The sequence below is a fragment of the Rhynchophorus ferrugineus genome, unplaced genomic scaffold, assembly GCF_030347505.1.
Source record: "Rhynchophorus ferrugineus isolate W39M unplaced genomic scaffold, kcgeb_rfMv2 rfM7, whole genome shotgun sequence".
NCBI classification, from domain to species: domain Eukaryota; kingdom Metazoa; phylum Arthropoda; class Insecta; order Coleoptera; family Curculionidae; genus Rhynchophorus; species Rhynchophorus ferrugineus.
This window is the reverse complement of record NW_027472586.1, coordinates 285,920-306,179: the sequence shown is the minus strand read 5'-3', so window position 1 is coordinate 306,179 and position 20,260 is coordinate 285,920. Positions and strand designations below refer to the sequence as shown.

Genomic DNA, 20,260 nt, shown 5'->3' with positions numbered 1-20,260 from the left:
CATGCCACACCTTGTCGAAGGCGTGAGAAATGCATGAGAAAAGTTTTTGTTAATTTGGTTGAGTAATGTATATATTTGTTGTGTTGTTCCGTGTTTATTATGAAACCCAAATTGATAGTTTGGAATAATATTTCTCTACTTTGCGATTATTTTGAGTATCTTAATGTATAGTTTTTCGAAAAGTTTAGATACCACAGGTAACAGGTTTATAGGACGATAAAAGGAGACGTCTTCTGATTTTTTCCCAGGTTTAAGAATCATAATGATTTGAGCCACTTTCCAAGTTGTAGGAAAGTAATTAAGTAAGTAATAAGTATGACATTAAATATAAATATTCTAAATTTGATGCAGTTTCCTGAGAGCTCTTTTAAGATTCTTCCAGTAATTAGGTCAAAACCAGGAGCTTTCTTAGCATTGATTTCATCGCAAGTATTATCTGTTTTACTTCCTTAATAGTAAATTTCTCATGTGGCAGGTCCTTTTGAAACGCAGTGCTAAGAAAATCAACTATGTTATTTTCTTCTGTTGCGGATATTTCAGACGGGTACGGATGAAATACTGTTTGTAAGTGTTTAGAGGAAACGTCTGCTTTATCTTTATCATTCCTAGCCCGGGTATTGTTGTCAATTTTAATAGGTGGATTATGTTGTTGAGGTTTTTTAATATTTTTTGTTAGTTTCCAGAGAGAATATTCCGTTGCATCAGTTGCCGTTAAGTTTTCTAAATAGTTCTGAATTCTTTTTTTCCTTATTTATTATCTCTTTCAGCTCTTTTGTGGCCTTGTTGAATTTTCTCTTGTTTTCTTCTGTTCTGATTTGTTGTCTGCCAGGTTTTTCGCAGTTTTCTCTTTTCAGCAATGTTTTTTAATTGTAGATGAAATGTAATTAAATTTTTGGTATGTGTTGCGTACCATGCGGCGTCTTGTATAGATTTGTTATATTTTTTGCTGCTATTTCTGTATCTCTTTCTATTTTGAGAGGTAAACTTAGGTATATTAAACTGTGTAACTTCTTTCTAAATAATGGCCAGTTACTCTTGGTGTTATGCAAAGAAGGTGATTTTGTTTTCTTGAGAATATTTGAGTTCACTGTTATAATAACCGGTGGGCGATCAGATGATAGATCGAAAGATGATTCAGCTTTGCGCGTTTTGGTTGAAAAACGAAATTGAGTCTTTTTCAATTCTTTACTCTGATTGAAGCTCAGGAAAATGTACAAACTGGACATAAAACCGGTCGCTAAATTTATTTATTTATTCACATTCGATTTATTCGTAAATACAAGCGGTCTACGTCTATGTAAATGGGCGAATCATTTGTTGGAGATCGTCTTTCTGTAAACGCCATTCACTGACTTTCAATGCGTGATGTAACAGCAAGCGGATAGATAATGTTTTTGCAAAGTTACGTAACACGTAATAATTAGGATCTGTATTAAATTATATTGCATGGTATTCCTACATCTCCTTTTCTCATCTACATCTTTCGTTGCAGTCGTATTTAGGTGAAGCAATACACTGTAAAGAAGTATCAAATGATATTTAAAATATAAAAGTAAAAAATGGTCCAAATGTTTCTGAACAATTACAATTAAACAAATAATCATGGCTAAAGTTTGTCGTTTTTAGTTGATTGCAGTTCAGTAACTTCGTTTTTATCATTTGTTTTAATTTTTTTTAATAAACCAAACCACAATCCGAAATATTATTATCCAGAAATCAGATAAGTCTGTCAACAACAGCGGCCTGTGTCAGAATGGATAAAATTAAAGCTTTATCATTCACTTTGCTCTCTTAATATTGTATTATATTGCTGAAGCGTTAGAACAATTTTTTTGTAATTTCCAACCAATTTGAATTAAAAAAACTCCTTTAGCTGATTAATAAAAACACATTTTGGGTAAAGTAAATTGATTTTGATATAAAATTACTTGTATAAATGTATTTCCAATGATAAATGAAGCCATAACCGTATGAAACACTATTATTAATTGAATATAGGACGCTATAAACCAATAACTAAACTTCTACGTGTAATTTAAAAAAGCAATAAGGAAAATGACTGTGACGTTGGCGCATTTTTCCCCAATCTGCATCATGATTACATCGCTGAAGTATATTTTCTTATACATTAATATCATCTGGAGCGTTCTTGACGCCAACAATGATACTTCAACATACAGGGATCTGATAGAAATGGTGATTTCGTCAGAAGTCGTGAGTAATTTGGCGTTTATTTGTCACAAAGACTCGGTGGACTTGTGCCATGATACTCTAGTTTGGGTGAAGAGACCCCACCAGATTTTCAATTTCGCTCAGAATCGCCTAGAGCTGACTATGAACAGTAAAATAAATTTGCTAGTTTTCCTTGTACAGACCAAGGACATTGAAGAAATATTCAGACATATTTTCGTCAGTCAAAGAAATGTTATATTGTTTTTGAGTATTATTACGGCCAATGAAGTTTCGATTATCACCCAGAAGTTGTTCCGCGAGTATTTTTTCGTCAATTTAGCATTTCTCTGTATCAACACATCTACCATAATCAGATACAATCCTTTCAGTGATGCTCTGAAAGAGAGTAGAGATATTAGTTTGGTGTTCGAGGATTTTACCGAAAATATTTACGGGTACCCGTTGAAAATTGGTTCCTACTGGTTCAAATGGAAGAGGTACGATTTCGACGCGCTTATGGGAATGGAGGTCGTGAAACAGTTGAACGCTACGGCGGTTCTTGTGCCGCCCGGCTATGGAGGGCTGGGATTCCGTATGAAGAACGGTACGTACAACGGGCAGCTGCAACAGGCAATGAGTCGAGTGATTCATGTGGGATTCACCAGCAGATTCGTGGAACTACGTAACTATTTTCTGGTAAATGATGTTGTAACGTTATGACATCGCGAATTTTCACTCTTCTGCTTTGTTTCATGTCGACAACACTTATGTCCATGATGTCGTCGATATCAGAATCATTCTACCAATTCGGAATCATATTTTCAAGAACATTGTTCTGGTGATGCCGTTAACAGTTTGGCTGGTCACCCTTTTGGTTCTGACATTGTTATCGCTATACCTCACGCTATCTGTTCACCAGCCAATAATGGTTAGCCTTTTGACCAGCATCCGTCTATTAACAGGTGGTTGGATCAACGTCAAGCCGATAAAGCATCTAAGGATCCTACTGGTCGCTGTAATGTTCTACTGTTTAATAATCGATAACTATTTCCAAACAAGATTGATCAGTGTTTTGACCGTACCAATGCACGAACCAACTTTAGAAACCTTACGGGAAGCTTCTGACAGTTCCCTCACCTTTATGTCAGAAAACATACTCAGATATCCGTTGAGTATACTCGAAAGTCCCGATCAAAAAACACTCACGAATATTAAGGCCAAGAATCAGTTTGTATCCACCTCCAAATTCTTGAAAATGATTTCCGAGTGTTCAACGAATAATGGATTCATCGGCTCTAAGGAGATGGTATTGATCTATGGCGAGGAGATAACTGAGAAGAAGTACCACACGGAGAAATGCTTTTATCCATTGAAGGAATCGTTGGGTAGCATTTTTATGTCGTTCATCGTACCGAAAGGCTCACCTTTGTTAGGAAGAATCAACGCCATCATCATGAGGATTAGTCAGGCGGGACTTCCTGGGTATTGGGACAAGAGCAATATGGTACTGCTGGAAGATACCGAGGTGATTGTTACCAAAAAAATCACTTTCCTCGATTTGTTATCGTGTTTCTATTTTCTTGTCTCTGGCTTGGCAGTGTCTTTTGTCGTGTTTTTGTTGGAAATTATTATAAATAAATGTTATCGAAAATAACCGCTGTTTTTTTGCATGATGGAGTTTATGACAATCGTTACTTTGTCCGACATATCATCAGATAGCGTTTCATTTCAATGAAAATGTTTCTTGCAAATAATATTTTTATAAAAACTAAACTCATTCTTCTCAAGTGCTCAGTTCTCACGTATTTGACGTGCTGTGGTGACTATATTTTTGGAGTCACTATACCCAATTAACAAATGTTTATTATACTATTTAAATAAAATGTGTAGGTACTATAAATATTTTATATTACGAATGAAACAATAGTGTGGTTAACTTTTTATTAATAAACAAATGAGACATATTTAAACTGTACTATTTTAATTGCTTATGAATTGTATCAGATAGTAAATTTACGACTTTTTTGCTCTTTTTGATATCAATATCTCTAACGTAAAAACGATAAATGATAAACCTAAACATAAAAAGAGGAAATAGAAACAAAACAGCAAAGTATCCACGGTTAGTTTGTGTGAACCTTTCGACGTCTCCTCTGGGATAGAATGGAACATTACGCTATCCCAATGCTGTCTTATTCCTGCCTCAGATATTCCCAGTACCACTCTGTTCACTTTATTCAGAAATGGCGAACCTTTTTTGAGTCTAAACGATAGCCAGTTGGTAGCCAGAACTTGGTTCACTGCGTAGAAACATTTCTCCTTGATGTGGTACTCCTGCATCATGGTACTAAAATAAAATGTATTGAGATACTGGGCACTGAGAAAGCCTTCTTTTGGAGGACAAGTCGCCGCTTTGGCCAGGTATTCCCGATGGTCCAGTACGCGGTTTCTTTTCTGGATGATTCTGATGTGATGCATGTCAGGACCTTCAAGATTATAAATCGGAAAAAGTATTAAGTTCTCTGTGTTGAAGCGGTAGTCGCTTTCGGCGACCTCTTGGATAGTTTCGAGTTTCTTTGTTGGCTTGGGAACGCTGAGCACGCTCATGAGCTTCGATTGGAAGTAGCTGTCCACTATGTAACAATAAAAAACAAGCGCCATCGCGACTATTTTGCTGTACCTAGACGGGATGTTAGCAATACCATCACCAACGAGTAAACGGATGTTTATTATGAAAGTTTCCGGCCAAGTATACCCGACAAAAATCTTCAGGTACAAAGAATGGACCAGCAAGTAAAGACACGTTACTATCCACATGATACAAGGCATCACAGATGCTACGTTTCTAATGGTCGGCGTCTGCTTAGTCAGTAGTATGGTGATCTTGTCAAAGTCGTGCGTTATTGTGTGATCTATCTGAAGAAAAATTATCCGAACTGTTAACCAATCAAAGAATTAGACCAAGTATCTTACCAAGTAGTAATTTTGGGGGGTAATAGGGCCGGTATTGAAAGCACCATGTGCAGAACCGGTGATCAGTTGATGTAGCTGACCCGTGATGGTACCGTTCCGATACTTGAAACCGTAGAAGGTTCTTGGCGGCGGCTTTATGTACTCGGCAGAGGCGTTAATGTGCTTCAAAACTTCCAGAACAAGAAACCCATCACGACCTTCATAGTGATCGTCTTTCCATACCGCCACGAAATGCGGAAAAATCGATATCTTCAACGAGAAACCGTGCAGGTTATGGCAGAAATCTTCGCAAATCAATCCCGTATCAGTACCCTGAAGAAGAACGCCGGCAAAAGGATTGTACCGGTAGATTTTGTCCAGTGACAAATCCATAAACACTAAATTAACCATGAAGTATTTTTTGAACCATTTTTTCGAGATCGTCACCATAACATCCCGTGTAATCATCCTCGTTAACATCAAATACCTGTTTCTCTGGCGATACAAAGAAGTCTTCAGTACCGATTCAAATTCTTCGATATTTGCTTGTAAACTATTCAGAAATATGTACAAATTATACTCGCTAAAAAGATCGCCAGATTCCTCAGGATAATCCACTAGATTCTCGATGTTTATTATGTACATTGCCTTTCGGGATTTTAAGGATTTAATAAACGAATCGGTTTCGTTATAATTTCCGTGGACAACCACCAGATATTTGATCCACGGCATTGACATTACTTGGCTCAAGATGGTGGAGTTATAATCGTATATATCTAAAGAAGAACAAAGAGAGAGGTATATTAAAACAAAACCTACGTTGGGTGCCAGACCCATGATGACGTTCTACTTGAATGATGACATCGTATTAATGAATTTCACTCAATTTATTCGATATATACAAACAAAATTAGAAAATAACATCATTAAAATCAAATCAGCCTGTATCCGAATTGTCTATTCGGCATAATAAAATAAATTAGAGAAATAATTCGTAAATGAAATAATAAAAAGAATCAATAGTACTATAGGCAACTCAATATATACGCAGAATAATATCAAATTTTCTTTCGATCTGTGTATTTAAGATCAAGACACTCATTTTGTGGATTTGGGAGATGTAGCCAAATAACATAATAAATGCTGATATTTTTTCACCATATTTTTTATAAAATTTTAGTAAGGTAATTAAAAATGACCATTGAGAAAAAATATGTGTTTTTTTTGGGTGAAAGAAAAAAACACATGTTAAATAGGTTAGGTATTTGTTTTTTTAAGATGCGATATATTAAAAGTTAACTAATTTTTTGCAAATTTCACAACTTGAAAATAAATCTCGGATTAACATAAAACTTTCAAAACATAACTATTATGGGGTGAGGAAAATGAAACTCCATGTTAAATTGCTTTATAATTTATAGTTTTTAAGATATATGACTCCAAAATACATTTTCATGTTGTATCTTAAAAACTAAAGGATGTACATAAATTGTTGTACTCCCATTTTATTCAGCATAAAATTCTTGTAATTTTCATTAACTTGGGATTATTTCAATTAAAATGATAACGCAAAAACTAAAAACGGCAAAAAATCGCAAATTTTCACGACAGTTTTTCTCACTCGTATAAAGGTAAAACCCTTAGAATATACGTGTTTTAGGGTGAAACAAACGAAAATCCAAGTTAAAGTGCTCTAACATTTATAGCTTTTAAGATACGAGATATAAACAGACATCAGTTGATATGAAGTACATTTTCCATTGTATAACTTTTAAAGGAAACCAAATATTCTATACTATTGTGTTATGTACTACCATTCTATTGAATGTAATGTATATTTTATTGACCTGCCATTATGACGGCAAAAATGTCGAAAATGATAAATTTTCGAGACTCTATATGTGGAAATATTTCTATTAAAGTAAATGTATTTTCTCAAGATATTTATCAGATTGCATTCGTGTTATTACTCTGGAGCAAAATTTAAGTTTCTCCGAATAGAAGATTCTTGTACAAATAAAGCAGTGCCCTATCGCGCCATAATAGTATTTTTATAGGTAAACATCTCGAACAAAAACACAATCAAGCAAATAAACCAACTCAAAAGCAACAAATAGAAACAAAGCAATAAACTGTTCATGGTGAGCTTCTTGGGACCCTTGGCAGACTCCTCGGGAATTTTATGGTACGTGATGTCGTTCCAGTGCTGTCTTATTCCAGTTTCTACAATTCCCAGTACGACTCTGTTGATCTTATCCAAGAACGGGGATCCTTTCGTCACCCGGAAAGACAGCCAATTGATGGCCAGTATCTGGTCCACTTCGTAGAAACATCTCTCCTTGATGTCGTACTCCTTTACCATGGTACTGAAATAAAAGGTGTTCAGGTACTTCGCGCTAAGAAAACCCTCTTTCGGGGGACAGGTGGCTGCTCTCGCCAAGTATTCTTGGTGTTGGAGAACCGTGGTGCGATTTCTGATGGCTTGGATGTATTCCATGTCGGGACCTTTGAGATGGTAGACCGCAAACGCGACCAAGTTTTCGGTGTTGAAATTGTAATCGCTCTCGGCGACCTCCCGGAGAGTCTCTAGTCTCTTTGTGGGCTTGGGTACGCTGAGGACGCTCATTAATCGCGACTGAAAATAGTTGTTCAGCATATAACAGTAGAAAACAGACGCCATCAAGATTATTTTGCTGTATCTAGTTGGGGTGTTGTTAACACTGTTTCCAGTGAACAAGCGGATATTTATGAGGAGAATGTCAGACCAAGCATATCCCACAAACGTCTTCAGGTACACGGAGTGCACCAGCAGGAAAACGCAAGTGATTACCCACAAGGCGCGAGGGATCACAGAGGCCACGTTTCTTATGGTGGAAATGTTGTTTGTGAGCAGAATGATGATTCTATCGAAATCGTGAGTAGTTGTAAAATCCACCTGTGAAAAAGCATTGGCATTATAAGACATATAGCAGGTCAATGGAAAAGTCCCCGGCCTACCATAGTACAATACATTTTTTTGGCAAAATTAGTTTTTTTAATCAACATAATTCCCTTTAAGGGTGATACACTGATTATAGCAACCCTCCAACTTTTCGATATTATTTTTGTAGTACGATTTGTCCTTTGCTTCAGAATAGGCCTCAGTTTCGGCATCACCTCTTCATTCGACGAAAATTTCATCCCAGCGAGCATTCTTTGGAGATCTAAGAACAGGAAATAGTGGCTGGGGGCCAGATTTGAAGATTTTTGCCACCGTTTTCACTGACTTATGACACGGCTCATTGTCTTGGTGAAAGAGCACTTTATTTTTCTTAAAATGCGGCCGTTTTTTGGCGATTTCGTCTTTCAAACGGTCGAATAAATGTAATAGTCGGTGTTGATGGTCCTTCCTTTTTCAAAGTAGTCAATGAAAATTATTCCATGCGCATCCCAAAATACAAACGCCAAAAACTTGCCAGTTGACTGTTGCGTTTTCCCACGCTTTGGAGCGGGTTCATCGTGTGCAGTCCACTCGAATAAGTGTCGATTGGACTTCGGCTGAAATGATGGAGCCATGTTTCCCAAAAACTCGGGTTTAATACTCTTGAACTTCTTCAAACACTGCTACGAATCATCAACTCGTCGTTGTTTTTGGTCAAAAGTGAGCTCGCGCGGCACCCACTTTGCACAGAGCTTTCTCATACCCATATATTCGTAAATGATGTACACGTTAAGTTGATATCTTTAGATTTTCTGCTATTTCATTCAGTTTTAATTTACGGTCATTCAAAATCATTTTGTGGATTTTTAAAAAGTTTTCGTTGGTAAGAACCTCCTTTAGGCGCCCACTGCGTTCACCGTCTTCGATGTCTATTTCACCACGTCTAAACTTAGCATACCAAAGTTTGATGGTTGATTTTCCTGATCCAGCAGCTGTCAAATTTATACACGCATTTTTTGAGTGTTAGGGCTAACTGACTGGAAAATATGGATTTAATTCTAGTAGCAATATCTATATGTCAGGTCGGGGACTTTTCAATTGACCTGATATGTATATAATCTTACCTGGTGGTAGTATTCGAGTGTGATGGGTCCAGTGTTCATGGCAGCATGGACGTCACCACTCACAATCTGATGTAATTGACCCGTAGTACTTCCGTTAGGATACCATTGACCATAGAACGAACTCGGTGGAGGCCTCGTATACTCGGCTGAAGCATTGATATGTCTCAGGATTTCCAGAGTCATCCACCCATCGCTACCCTCAAAGTGATCGTCTTTCCATACCGCCACGAAATGGGGAAAAATCGATATATTCAATGGAAAACCGTTCATGTTATGACAGAAATCTTCGTAAACTAATCCTACATCAACACTCTGCAGTAGGTCACCAGTGAAAGGGTGGTACCGGTAAATTTTCTCCATTGACAAATCAACAAACACTAAGTTGACCATGAAGTGTTTTTTGAACCATTTTTTCGATGTTGTCACCATGACGTTTTTGCTAATCATCCTCGTTAGTATTAAATAAATATACCTCTGTCTATACAAGGAGGTTTTCAACAATGACTCGAACTCATCGATATTTTCTTGCAAACTATTCACGAACAGGAACAAATTGTTTTCGTTCAAAATCTCGCTGGATTTTTCAGAGTAATCGATGGCATACGCGATGTTTACTGTGAATATAGATCTCCTGAGTTTCAATGCTTTTATTAAGCCATTTGTTTCGTTAAAATCTCGGTGGATAATGACCAGATATTTCACCCAAGGTATGGAGATTATTTTATCCAACACGGTTGAGTTGTAGTCGAAAGAATCGAGAGAAGAGCAAAGAAGGAGACAGATCAAAACAGGAAATATGTTCATTTTAATATCCATACTGCCCCAGTCAACATAACAATACCGTGTGCGTACTTATTCAATTAATTTCACACACACATACCCACAAAAAATCGGTATAATCAAAAGCGAATCAACGAACACCGAATAATACATTATTGTTAATATTAATCTAATAAAATAACTCAAAAAAGATATTTGAATTTCTTAATACATCTAGCCAATAATATAGATTAGCAATCGACGTTATTAATTTTTTTAATACTTTTAATATTATTTTACTAAATTGCTTCCATTTTGAGAGAAATTAATCTTTTTTCCTTAATTATACTAATCAAGGGGAAAAGATTGATCAAACTGTACTCAGGTTACTCAGGTCCCCTGTATACTTTTATTTATTGTTGAAATGTTCTTTTCAATTATTCAAATTATATTCAGTGATATTAATTTTGTTTGATGTCTATAATTGATTTTTATTGTTTTAGAGACGTCCAAATTTAATTACAGTTAGTTGTTCTTCATTTTAGATACAATTCATTTACGATTGTTCTTTAAGGGAAACAATTATTTAACGAAGATTTTTTGTATATGAGCATTGATGAACGACCGCCAAGCTCTAAGAAAAATATAAGAAGGGCAAACCCCAACCCTACTAATAGAAAATAGAAACAGAACGTAATGTTCCTCAAGGTTATTTTTCGATTTTTCTTGATATCGTCTCTCACGGCGTCGATCTTGTCCATGTATTGAACCAAACCGGCTTCAAACATTCGTCGTATGGTCTTGTCGGTTTGTTTCAGCAACGGAGATCCCTTGGTGAAGACGTAACTCATCAGGTTGGAGCTCACGTATTCCTTCAGCATGTAGAAGCATCTCTTTCCGTTTAGGCTGGTTTGATGCATGGCGTATATCTGACGCGTTATGATGAAGGCCTCTTTCGGGTAGCACCGATTTAACTTGGCCCAATAGTCGTAGCCTTCTAAATAGTTAATTCGCATTATTACTCCAGACAAGCGCTCGTCTGGTAGGGCCTCGTTTATTGGATATCTGTATATATCATGAGCGTTTAGTCTCAGGTCGCTTTCGAAGACGTCTTTAAGAGTCTCCAGAGATGATGCTGGCTTGGGTACTGTTAATACACTCATCAATTTAGTCTGGAGGTAACTGTCGATAATATAACAGTAAAATAGCACTGCAATCATCAACAGTCTGCAGTTTCGTGGTATCCTGAACATTCCTCCACCAGATAACAAGCGGAAGGTGGCTAGAACGATCGTGGACCAAGATTGTTTTCCGCGCACTTTCAGGTGAAGTGAGAAGACCAGCAGCAAACAGCTGCTTGTTAGCCACAGCGCTGGGGATATCAGTGAAAACACGTTTTGTCCAGGAGGTTTCTTTATGGGTAGGAGTACAACCAGGTGGTCCGTGCAATGAGTATAGGCATGGTCGATCTGAGAAAACGTAAAAATGATTGTTGATGCGTAATTATGTTTATTTATGTTTAAGAAAATTGTAATGATTTGTTCTTTTGTATAGTATTTTTGTGTTGGAAACTATTCAGGGGTTCATATTACTTTGTTTACTTCTACCACAAGCATCAACACATCAAAATTATAAGAACTTACCAAATAAATATTCTTCTTCTCGATTACTCGAGAATTGAAACTTCCGTGAGCTATTCCTTTGACTATCTGACCCAGTTCATCCAAGTGAGTACCATTATCTATCGTGTGACCGTAGTACTGGTTATCGGGAGGTGTTAAATAATGAATAGACGCATTTAGACGCTTTACCACTTCATTTAAAATGAACCCATCGAGGCCTTCGTAGTGGTCATCTACCCATGGCGATCTGAGGAAATCAAACATGGTGATTCGTAAAGGAAATCCGTGAAGATCCCTGCAGAAATCTTCGGAAATTAACTGGATATCGTTGCTCTGTACTAGCTCCATGGTGAATGGGTTATACCGGATGATCGATGACGAGTTACGAGCAATAAAACTTAGGTTTAGCATGAAATATTTGTGGAAGAGTGTTTCTGATAGTTCTCTGATGGTATCTCCGCTTAAGTTATCAATTTGTAGCAGATATCTATTCACTGATCGGTAGAGAATACGAAAATGGTTATTATCAAACACACTTAAATCATCCGAACATATAAAATAGAGATTAAAACGTCCCAACAAATCTTCGCTTAGTGTCGTAACAGTCAAATGACGTTCTAAATTAACTATGAATACAGGTACTTTAACGAAAGACCATTTACAGTTCTTGACGTTTAAGTTACTGTATATGAGTACTATATGATTTAAATCTTGGGATTTCATCAGCGCTGTTTCAATACTTCCCATGTGGACTGAACTAAAAACACTCGAATTTAAGAGTAAAAGAGCAAACTTCATCCACTTTAACCACATAATTTATTAGTCCTATCAACGTTTTCGATAGTTTTTCAAACACTTTCGATAGTTTTTCACAACTATTAATATCAATCCTTTATTACAATCATTGACGTGCAGTTTTTGGCCAGAAATATATATATATATATATATATATATATATATATATATATATATATATATATATATGATCTAGGAAAAATATTAAAGATGAATCGACAGAGAAATTATATGATAAATGGTCCAGGATAAAATGGTCCCATCAAAAGGGGATTGAAGTGTGATTAGGTGATAAATTATTTCTATTGTGTTTGTGGTGATGTATCATTTATAATTGAGAAAAAATTAAGCAGAGACTGCGTTTGAAATAAATGCGTCAGGTGTTTTAGTAATTCACCACCCATAAGACCAAGAACGTCTTGGTGGGACAAACACTTTTAAAAATGCGGAATTGCAGACGTTTTGCATTGGAGGAATCAACTTCAAATGTGTATTTATCGAGAAAAGTCCAAATTACACTCAAACATATATGATAAGATGATTCTGCGGCATGACAAAGTGCCGTCTCATAGAGTAAAACCAGTCAAAGACGTGTTGAAATGATTTGGAGGTGAAATTTTATCGCACTCGCCGTGCTCCCCAGACCTGTCTTCATCGGGCGATAATATATGATTCGATCAATGACTTAGCACAAAGGAGAAACTATTGAAAGATGGGCAAAATGTATGGAAATGAACGGCCTGTACTTTGAATAAATACATTTCAACTGTCAATTGTAAATAAGTTGTTTTCTTTAGCGAAAAAACGGCAAAGAATTACCTACATACCCAGTGGATATAGATATAAAAAGAATGAAGAACTTTTTGGTCTAAATATTATCAATAGCTTTTACTATATCCAAGGTATTCTACAAGTACACTCTTTGGAGTATTGCTCATTGTCTTCCTTACCTAAATTATTTTAATTCATACACACATACGCGCCTATGGGTATTTTTTAACGAGTTTTGGAAAACAATTAAATCGTAATCCGAATACAACCCCAATAACGTATAATCAAAATAGAATTAGCGCAATAAAAGACTGATAATACGTATAGTGTAAACGATATATTTGTGTACTAAATACCATCTATCACATAAAAAACTATTTTAATAATCGACAGGTATTTGATGATAAATAAAATGACGCTTACAAAATATAATTTCGTTGCATTTTTGTTTATTTTCAAAAAAAAAATAATTTCTAAATACTAGGTTCTATATTATAAACAAGTTAATATAGATAGTCAAAAATATATTTTTTATGAATGATTTCATGGCGAAACTCCAATAAAAATACGATTATAGAAGTGGTTAGTCCAAAGGCCAACATGTAGAAGCTTGACAATATATTGACCATTCCTATTTTAGTCATTTCTTGTTGTGGTGGGCGCTGTTTAGGACCGTAGGATGAATTCGAATAGGATAGGTACCTGGCAAGGCCTGACTCCACTATCGCTTGTACTATTCGGTCGACGCTGTGCATCAAAGGCGAACCCCGAGGATAGAAGTATCCCATGAAGGCAGAATTGACGTATTCCGGCAAAATATAGTAACAATTTTGTTGAGCTCTTCTTCCGAAATGTTTAATATAGTGTACTGCAATTCTCTCGGTGTTGAAATATACTTTGTCAGTTTTACATTGACTAAATAATTGTAGGTATCCCTCTGCGGATAATGCTGTAGTTTTCTTGGAAATCTCCGTCAAACCTCCCACGCTTTGGTCCTTAAACACCTCGATGTTCTCTTCAAATGTCGTTTCTACAAAGAACGCGTAAGGTTTCTTCGCTACTTCTTCACTTGTCGTCAGTTTGCTAGGCATGTTGGATACGGTGAGAACGCTGGCTAATTTCGAGACATACAAATTATCCAGACAAAAGCAATAAAATATAACCGACAGGAGTACAATCTTTCCTGGTATTGCTCTCTTGTAACTCCAAGAATGTCCTGTCAAAAGCTGTACGTTCAACAGAAGTAACTCAGCCCAGCTTAAGCCATCGTAAATCTTCATATACAATGAAGAACAGACAAAGAATATGAAACTGACAATCCACATGGACCAAGGTATGATGCTTATCAAGTTTCTTATTCTAGATTCCTCGTAAGGGATGACCATAATGAAGTCGTCTTTCTCCACAACCACACTGAAATCCACCTAGAATAACAGTTTTTTTAATCAATTATCAGGTTTAAACAATGTGTAATCACTATCTAAGTATTTTTTACTTTAAATTAATCGATTTCATACTAAAGTACCTTAAGATATGTTGTTAAGAGTTTCAAGGTTTCAAAGTTAACAATAGGTTTAACTCTGGAGTACTTTTGGTTGGACTTTGAAAACTGAGATTTGATTTTGAACTATCTTATGATTTTAAGCAACAAAATATATGTTATAATATATTTAAAACAACACAGACAATATAGGCCATTAATTAGATGAATAGAAATTAAAATAATACAAGTAGAACATTTAATGTTATAATTGAATTATAAAAGATGATCTGAAATTAGTCCCACAGGCACTAATATCGGTACCAAATACCCCATTGATAATGTTCTAGTGATAATGCCTCTTTTTCAAAAATATTCAGTACTTATTTACTGTACCATATTACTGTCCTAAAAACTGTCAGGGATAGATATAACCGGGTTTTTCTTCAGTTCTTAGTTATGTTGTATTCTAGGAAACCAGGGAGCTGACGTGGTAACACCTGAAGGATTTTTAAAACGTGTTTGATGTGTCAAAGTATGTTGATGAACGCCTAGTAATTTAACAGGTCAATTGCAAAGTCCCCGGCCTGACACATAGATGGCGCTACTAAAACTAAATCTATATGTTTTTCAGTTAGCCCTAACCCTCAAAAGATGCGTGTATAAATTTGACAACTGTCGGATCATTAGTTTGTGAATTATAGCATTTTGAGTGAAGCAACTTTTGTTATTGTGAAAAAAATGGATAAAAAGGAATTTCACGTGTTGACAAAATATTGCTTTTTGACGGGAAAAAATATAGTTGAAGCAAAAACTTGGCTTGATTCCGAGTTTCCGGACACTGCCCCAGGAAAATTAACCACCAAGGATTGGTATGCTATGTTTAGACGTGGTGAAATTAGCACCGAAGACTGAAGGTGAACGCAGTGTACACCCAAAAGAGGGTGTTACTGACAAAAACATTTAAAAAATCCACAAAATGATTTTGAATGGCCGTAAATTGAAATTGAATGAAATAGCAGACGCTCTAAAGATATCAACTGAACGTGTAAATCATATCATTCACGAATATTTGGGTATGAGAAAGCTCTGTGAAAAGTGAGTGCCGCGCGAGCTTACTTTTAACCATAAACAACGACGAGTTGATGATTCGGAGAAGTTTTTGAAGATGATCAAGCGTAATAAATCCGAGTTTTGCATCAATATGTGACAATGGATGAAACATGGCTCAATCATTTCACTCCGAAGTCCAATCGACAGTCATCCGAGTGGAGTGCTCACGATAAACCCGCTCAAAAGCGTGGAAAAACGCAACAGTCCGCTGGCAAGGTTATGGCGTCTGTATTTTGGGATGCGCATGGAATAATTTTCATTGACTACCTTGAAAAGAATGACCATCAACAGCGACTATTCCATAGCGTTATTGGGCCGTTGGAAGGACGAAATCGCCGAATAACGGCTACATTTGAAGAAAAAGAGAGTGCTGATTCACCAAGACAATGCACCGTGTCAAAAATTCATGAATTGCGCTTCGATTTCTTCCTCATCCACCGTATTCTCCAGATCTGACCCACAGCGACTATATCGTTGTTCTCAGATCTTCAAAAAATGTTCGCTGGGAAGAAATGTTGGTCGAATGAAGAAGCGAACGCCGAAACTGAGGCCTATTTTGAAGCAAAGGACAAATCGTACTACAAAAATGATATCGATTATGTTGAATAAAAAAAGTAATTTTGCTAAAAAAATTGTTTTACTATGGTAGGCCGGGGACTTGTCATTTGACCTATTAGTGAAACATGAAAAAATAATATAAAGATAGGTTTGCTATTTTATTTTTTAACTCTATCTCCTGACATTATAATTTCAAAACATTTAAACTTGTCTGACTCTGACTGAATTTTTTTTTGTTATCATGGAAATATGGATATTATGGAAACTTACATACTGTATATAGTAATAAAGTAGTATGCGTATGTTGAAAGTTAAATGGGCTGACCCATCTATCAACTGACAGGTCTGTTCTCGATGAGGAACTCCTATCATGTCTCTCGCCGCTTCACACCTTGTGTTGTTCTTGGTGGGTTGTATATACTTGACGGAGGCGTTCAGATGCTTGACCACCGCGTCGGCCACTACCGCATCTCGGCCAACGTAGTTTTCTCCATCCCACTCGCTCAGGAAATAAGAGAATATCGATAACCGTATCTGGAAACCGTGTAAATCCTTGCTGATATCCTCGAAAATAACAGTAGGATCTTTGGTTCGCACCAGACGACGGCTGAACGGGTTATACTTGATGATGGTGCCGGAATCGAGATGGAGAAACGCCAAATTCGGCGCGAAATATTTCCTGCAAGCTCGATCTCCGAATTTTGTGATCATCTCGTCAGATGGGTTCCTAGTCAAGAACAACATTCGATTCCTGGGCCTCCAGAATTTCATGGAGACGATCTCGCTCATTTTTTGGTACCAATCATCACGACTATCCCAGAAAGTAACATACAGATTGTCCTCATGTATCAGCATGAATACATCGTTATGAAACATTGTGATATTCCTCCTTGGATTCGTCATATATACGGAAGTTTTTTGGGACAAAGCACGAAGGAAATTTGCGGGTATTTCCGGATGATCTGTAATAAACACCAGTTTCTGTAGAGGTCTGATACGGATTATATCAGCAATTAAACTATCGTTTATCTCGAATTTGTCATAACCAAAGTTCATCTTGTAAAAAAATGCACATTTGAAAAACAAAATTAATAAAAATGATATTGTTCGAGTATATCTGGATGCCATTGTTAAATGAATATCTAATGTTTTCATAGCGATATTGAAAACCATTATACTATAATATTATATCAGATTTCATTTGTTTAATAGACTACTTAGTTATCAGATAATTTATAAATATTAATTTAATGATTTTTTGATGAGGTTAGATTCTTGGCTCGTAAGCCAATGAATGCTCGAAATAGTAATGAAATGAAATTAATTGATTTTACCGAGTGTTTGGGAATTACATTTCCATTATTACAACGTTAGTTCTTATACGGATGTATTATAATATGCCACGACCCTTTAGGCCACCACCAATTAACCAACAACAAGTACAAAGGTTGGCAACGCCGGTAGATTAGTACCATGCAGTTCCAGGCTATAAAAGACCATCACGAAGACTGTTCGTTCTCTTTCCTTTTCTCCATCCCCTTGTAACAGTACCACTCCCACAGCGCTACCGTACTTCCTCTACCTAACCCAATATCCTGTCAATTCCCGCGTCGACCACATGTATCAATTTAATAACGAAATAAACAACAAGTATTTGATCCAACCAGTGTTTTTAGTTCTCGTGCAAATACCTTTCAAAAATATTAGTGAGTGTTCGGACAAGCAATCGCGTCGACAGCCATTCATTCCGACTGACCGACCAGACGAACATTCCTACAATATCTAAATTCGTAAAGTATTGAATAATTCTCTTCTTTATTGTTAAAGATGACTAACTGACTCAAAGAATATTAATCGGGTTCTGCCGTAACTATAGCACTATTTGTGTAAATAGAAATTTATAAATTCCAATGTTTTGTATTGTACTATATACGATTTACTCATTTTAAAATGATGAATGGTTGAAAAGAAAAAAGCTTTTTCTACTACAGTAACTAATATGATAGTTATTACATAATTACTTCAACTACCTTGAACAATTTAAACTTGGAAACGCTATAATGCTTAGTAAATATATTACATACATTTTTGTAGTTATTGTTATTATTCTAGAGTAATACTTCAGACTTATCAGGGCTATGGTATATAGTTTTTTTTATTAGTTCTGAGTATTATTGGGATTTGTACGGGAATACTTAGTTAAATTATAATTCACTAAAGAGCAAGTAATTGGAGGCCTTTATTAATTCTTTTACAGTTGATATAACAGCAACACATCTCGAACACGTAGCACACTAAACATTGCATTATAAATAGCATTTAGGATAATGAGGAATTAGCAACACTGATAGTATAGACAATATATTTAATAATAGGTTTATATCACATAAAAATTAATCGATCAAAGCTCGTTGAGTAATATTACTTCTACGACACTATTGGCCAATTTTATTAATATTATTCTAAAAAATATGTGACGTGAGACACAACCTTTCTTATCTTTCAATGTATTTGGTTGTTTATGATATACTATGTGATATTCAGAATCACCATCGATATGTTATTTTGATTTGTTGCAGTATTTCTAATATTGTTGGGTTTGAAAAAACGAAACACTATTTAAAAATACAGTATTTTTTCGGATATACGTAAAGTGGGTCTATATAAGATCTATCAATGGATTGCCAGATCTAATCTGGCTTATCTAATCTTAAACTTAGACTTCTTAAAATAAAGTGCTATGTATGTGTAAAGAGATATGTATAGTATGTAACCGCCGAATAAGGGTTTTTTAATGAGTATAACGGTTATTTTTAACAGATACTGTGATAAAAGTGTTGAAAATGCAGCAAACATAAATTCAATCAACGTTCAACAATAAAAACAGTGTTTCCAATTCACATAATTTGTCAGCCTATTCGTTTTTATATCATCATCGATAATTTTCATCAAAAGATTGTGATACAGACATAAATATTTTGTACACTATAGAATATATAGAGAAAAATATACATTTATCATTGATTATGTTTTCATTACAATAAAGTTCTAATAGAAAAATGAGTGTGAAATAATTTTGAAGGATTTCTTCCACATTCTGAAGAGCTGTAAACTATCATAATGTAAAGGAATTGGTCGTATTGGACACGGTGAGAACTCTGGCTAGTTTGGACACGTATAGGTTGTCTAGAGAGAAATAATAAAATCTTGCCTACTCTAGTATAATACCAAGAATGTCCTGTCAGAAGCTGAACGTTTAGTAGAAGCAACTGAAACCAGCTCAAACCATCACGGATTTTCATATACAACAAGGAACTAGTAAAGAAAACCAAACTGACGATCCATATAGACAATGTTATGATGGGGTTTGTTATATATATTATGGAGGGTTGAAATAAGGTACGAAAGAAATTAGGGGGTACCTCACGATTATCTGCAATAAATATTAGTTTTTGCACGGGTTTTGCGCAAATTATATCAGCAATTAAACGAGTATTAATTGCAAACTTGTGATTATTAAAGTACATATTATAAAAAAATGCATATCTGAAAAACAGTATTAATAAAAATGATATAGTTAGACTATATTTGATTAACTTTATCGATAATATAGCGCGTACTTGTATTTTCGTAACGATATTGAAAACTATTAGAACGATTAGTCATAAACTTACATCAGATTTAACATAATACAACACTGGTTATCTATATGTCTACAAATAATAATTTAATGATAAGCCGGCTTGGTGGCGCAGTGGTAAAAGCGATGGGACGGTCCTGCTGTAATTATGCCTGTAAATTTATGTTTGTGGTTGTTTAAAATTTGTGAATGTTCTAGGCAAGGAAAATGATCCCAGTAACGCCAGTAACCAGGCTGGGTAAGACCGGATGTCTTCTGGGATTATTTCTAAAGTTGGTCACTCGCCAGTCGGTAGGCTTAATGCTGAGGACCGTGGTTTGGAGCCCACGTTAAACTTTAAGCCCAATCCAGATA

General features: G+C 35.7%; 5 protein-coding genes across 5 annotated transcripts; 1 reads left to right on the top strand and 4 right to left on the bottom strand.

Annotated features, from left to right (window-relative positions):
- The first annotated feature begins 1,928 nt into the window (after positions 1-1,928).
- Positions 1,929-3,826, top strand: LOC143199794 (uncharacterized). Its single transcript, XM_076409894.1, has 2 exons — positions 1,929-2,868; positions 2,927-3,826. The coding sequence occupies exons 1-2, from the start codon at positions 2,056-2,058 to the stop codon at positions 3,824-3,826; spliced, it is 1,713 nt and encodes a 570-aa protein (XP_076266009.1). The 5' UTR covers positions 1,929-2,055.
- A 359-nt stretch (positions 3,827-4,185) lies between these two features.
- Positions 4,186-5,961, bottom strand: LOC143199897 (uncharacterized). The gene is made up of 2 exons (XM_076410018.1): positions 5,146-5,961; positions 4,186-5,088 (listed from the first exon to the last, which is right to left on the bottom strand). Exons 1-2 carry the CDS (start codon positions 5,959-5,961, stop codon positions 4,186-4,188), a joined length of 1,719 nt encoding a protein of 572 aa, XP_076266133.1.
- A 1,073-nt stretch (positions 5,962-7,034) lies between these two features.
- Positions 7,035-9,972, bottom strand: LOC143199895 (uncharacterized). Its single transcript, XM_076410017.1, has 2 exons — positions 9,169-9,972; positions 7,035-8,059 (listed from the first exon to the last, which is right to left on the bottom strand). The coding sequence occupies exons 1-2, from the start codon at positions 9,970-9,972 to the stop codon at positions 7,154-7,156; spliced, it is 1,710 nt and encodes a 569-aa protein (XP_076266132.1). The 3' UTR covers positions 7,035-7,153.
- A 391-nt stretch (positions 9,973-10,363) lies between these two features.
- On the bottom strand, positions 10,364-12,362 carry LOC143199894 (uncharacterized). The gene is made up of 2 exons (XM_076410016.1): positions 11,571-12,362; positions 10,364-11,396 (listed from the first exon to the last, which is right to left on the bottom strand). Exons 1-2 carry the CDS (start codon positions 12,360-12,362, stop codon positions 10,497-10,499), a joined length of 1,692 nt encoding a protein of 563 aa, XP_076266131.1. The 3' UTR covers positions 10,364-10,496.
- A 1,138-nt stretch (positions 12,363-13,500) lies between these two features.
- Positions 13,501-17,550, bottom strand: LOC143199793 (uncharacterized). The gene is made up of 2 exons (XM_076409893.1): positions 16,537-17,550; positions 13,501-14,539 (listed from the first exon to the last, which is right to left on the bottom strand). The coding sequence occupies exons 1-2, from the start codon at positions 17,437-17,439 to the stop codon at positions 13,619-13,621; spliced, it is 1,824 nt and encodes a 607-aa protein (XP_076266008.1). The 5' UTR covers positions 17,440-17,550; the 3' UTR covers positions 13,501-13,618.
- Positions 17,551-20,260: the final 2,710 nt, after the last annotated feature.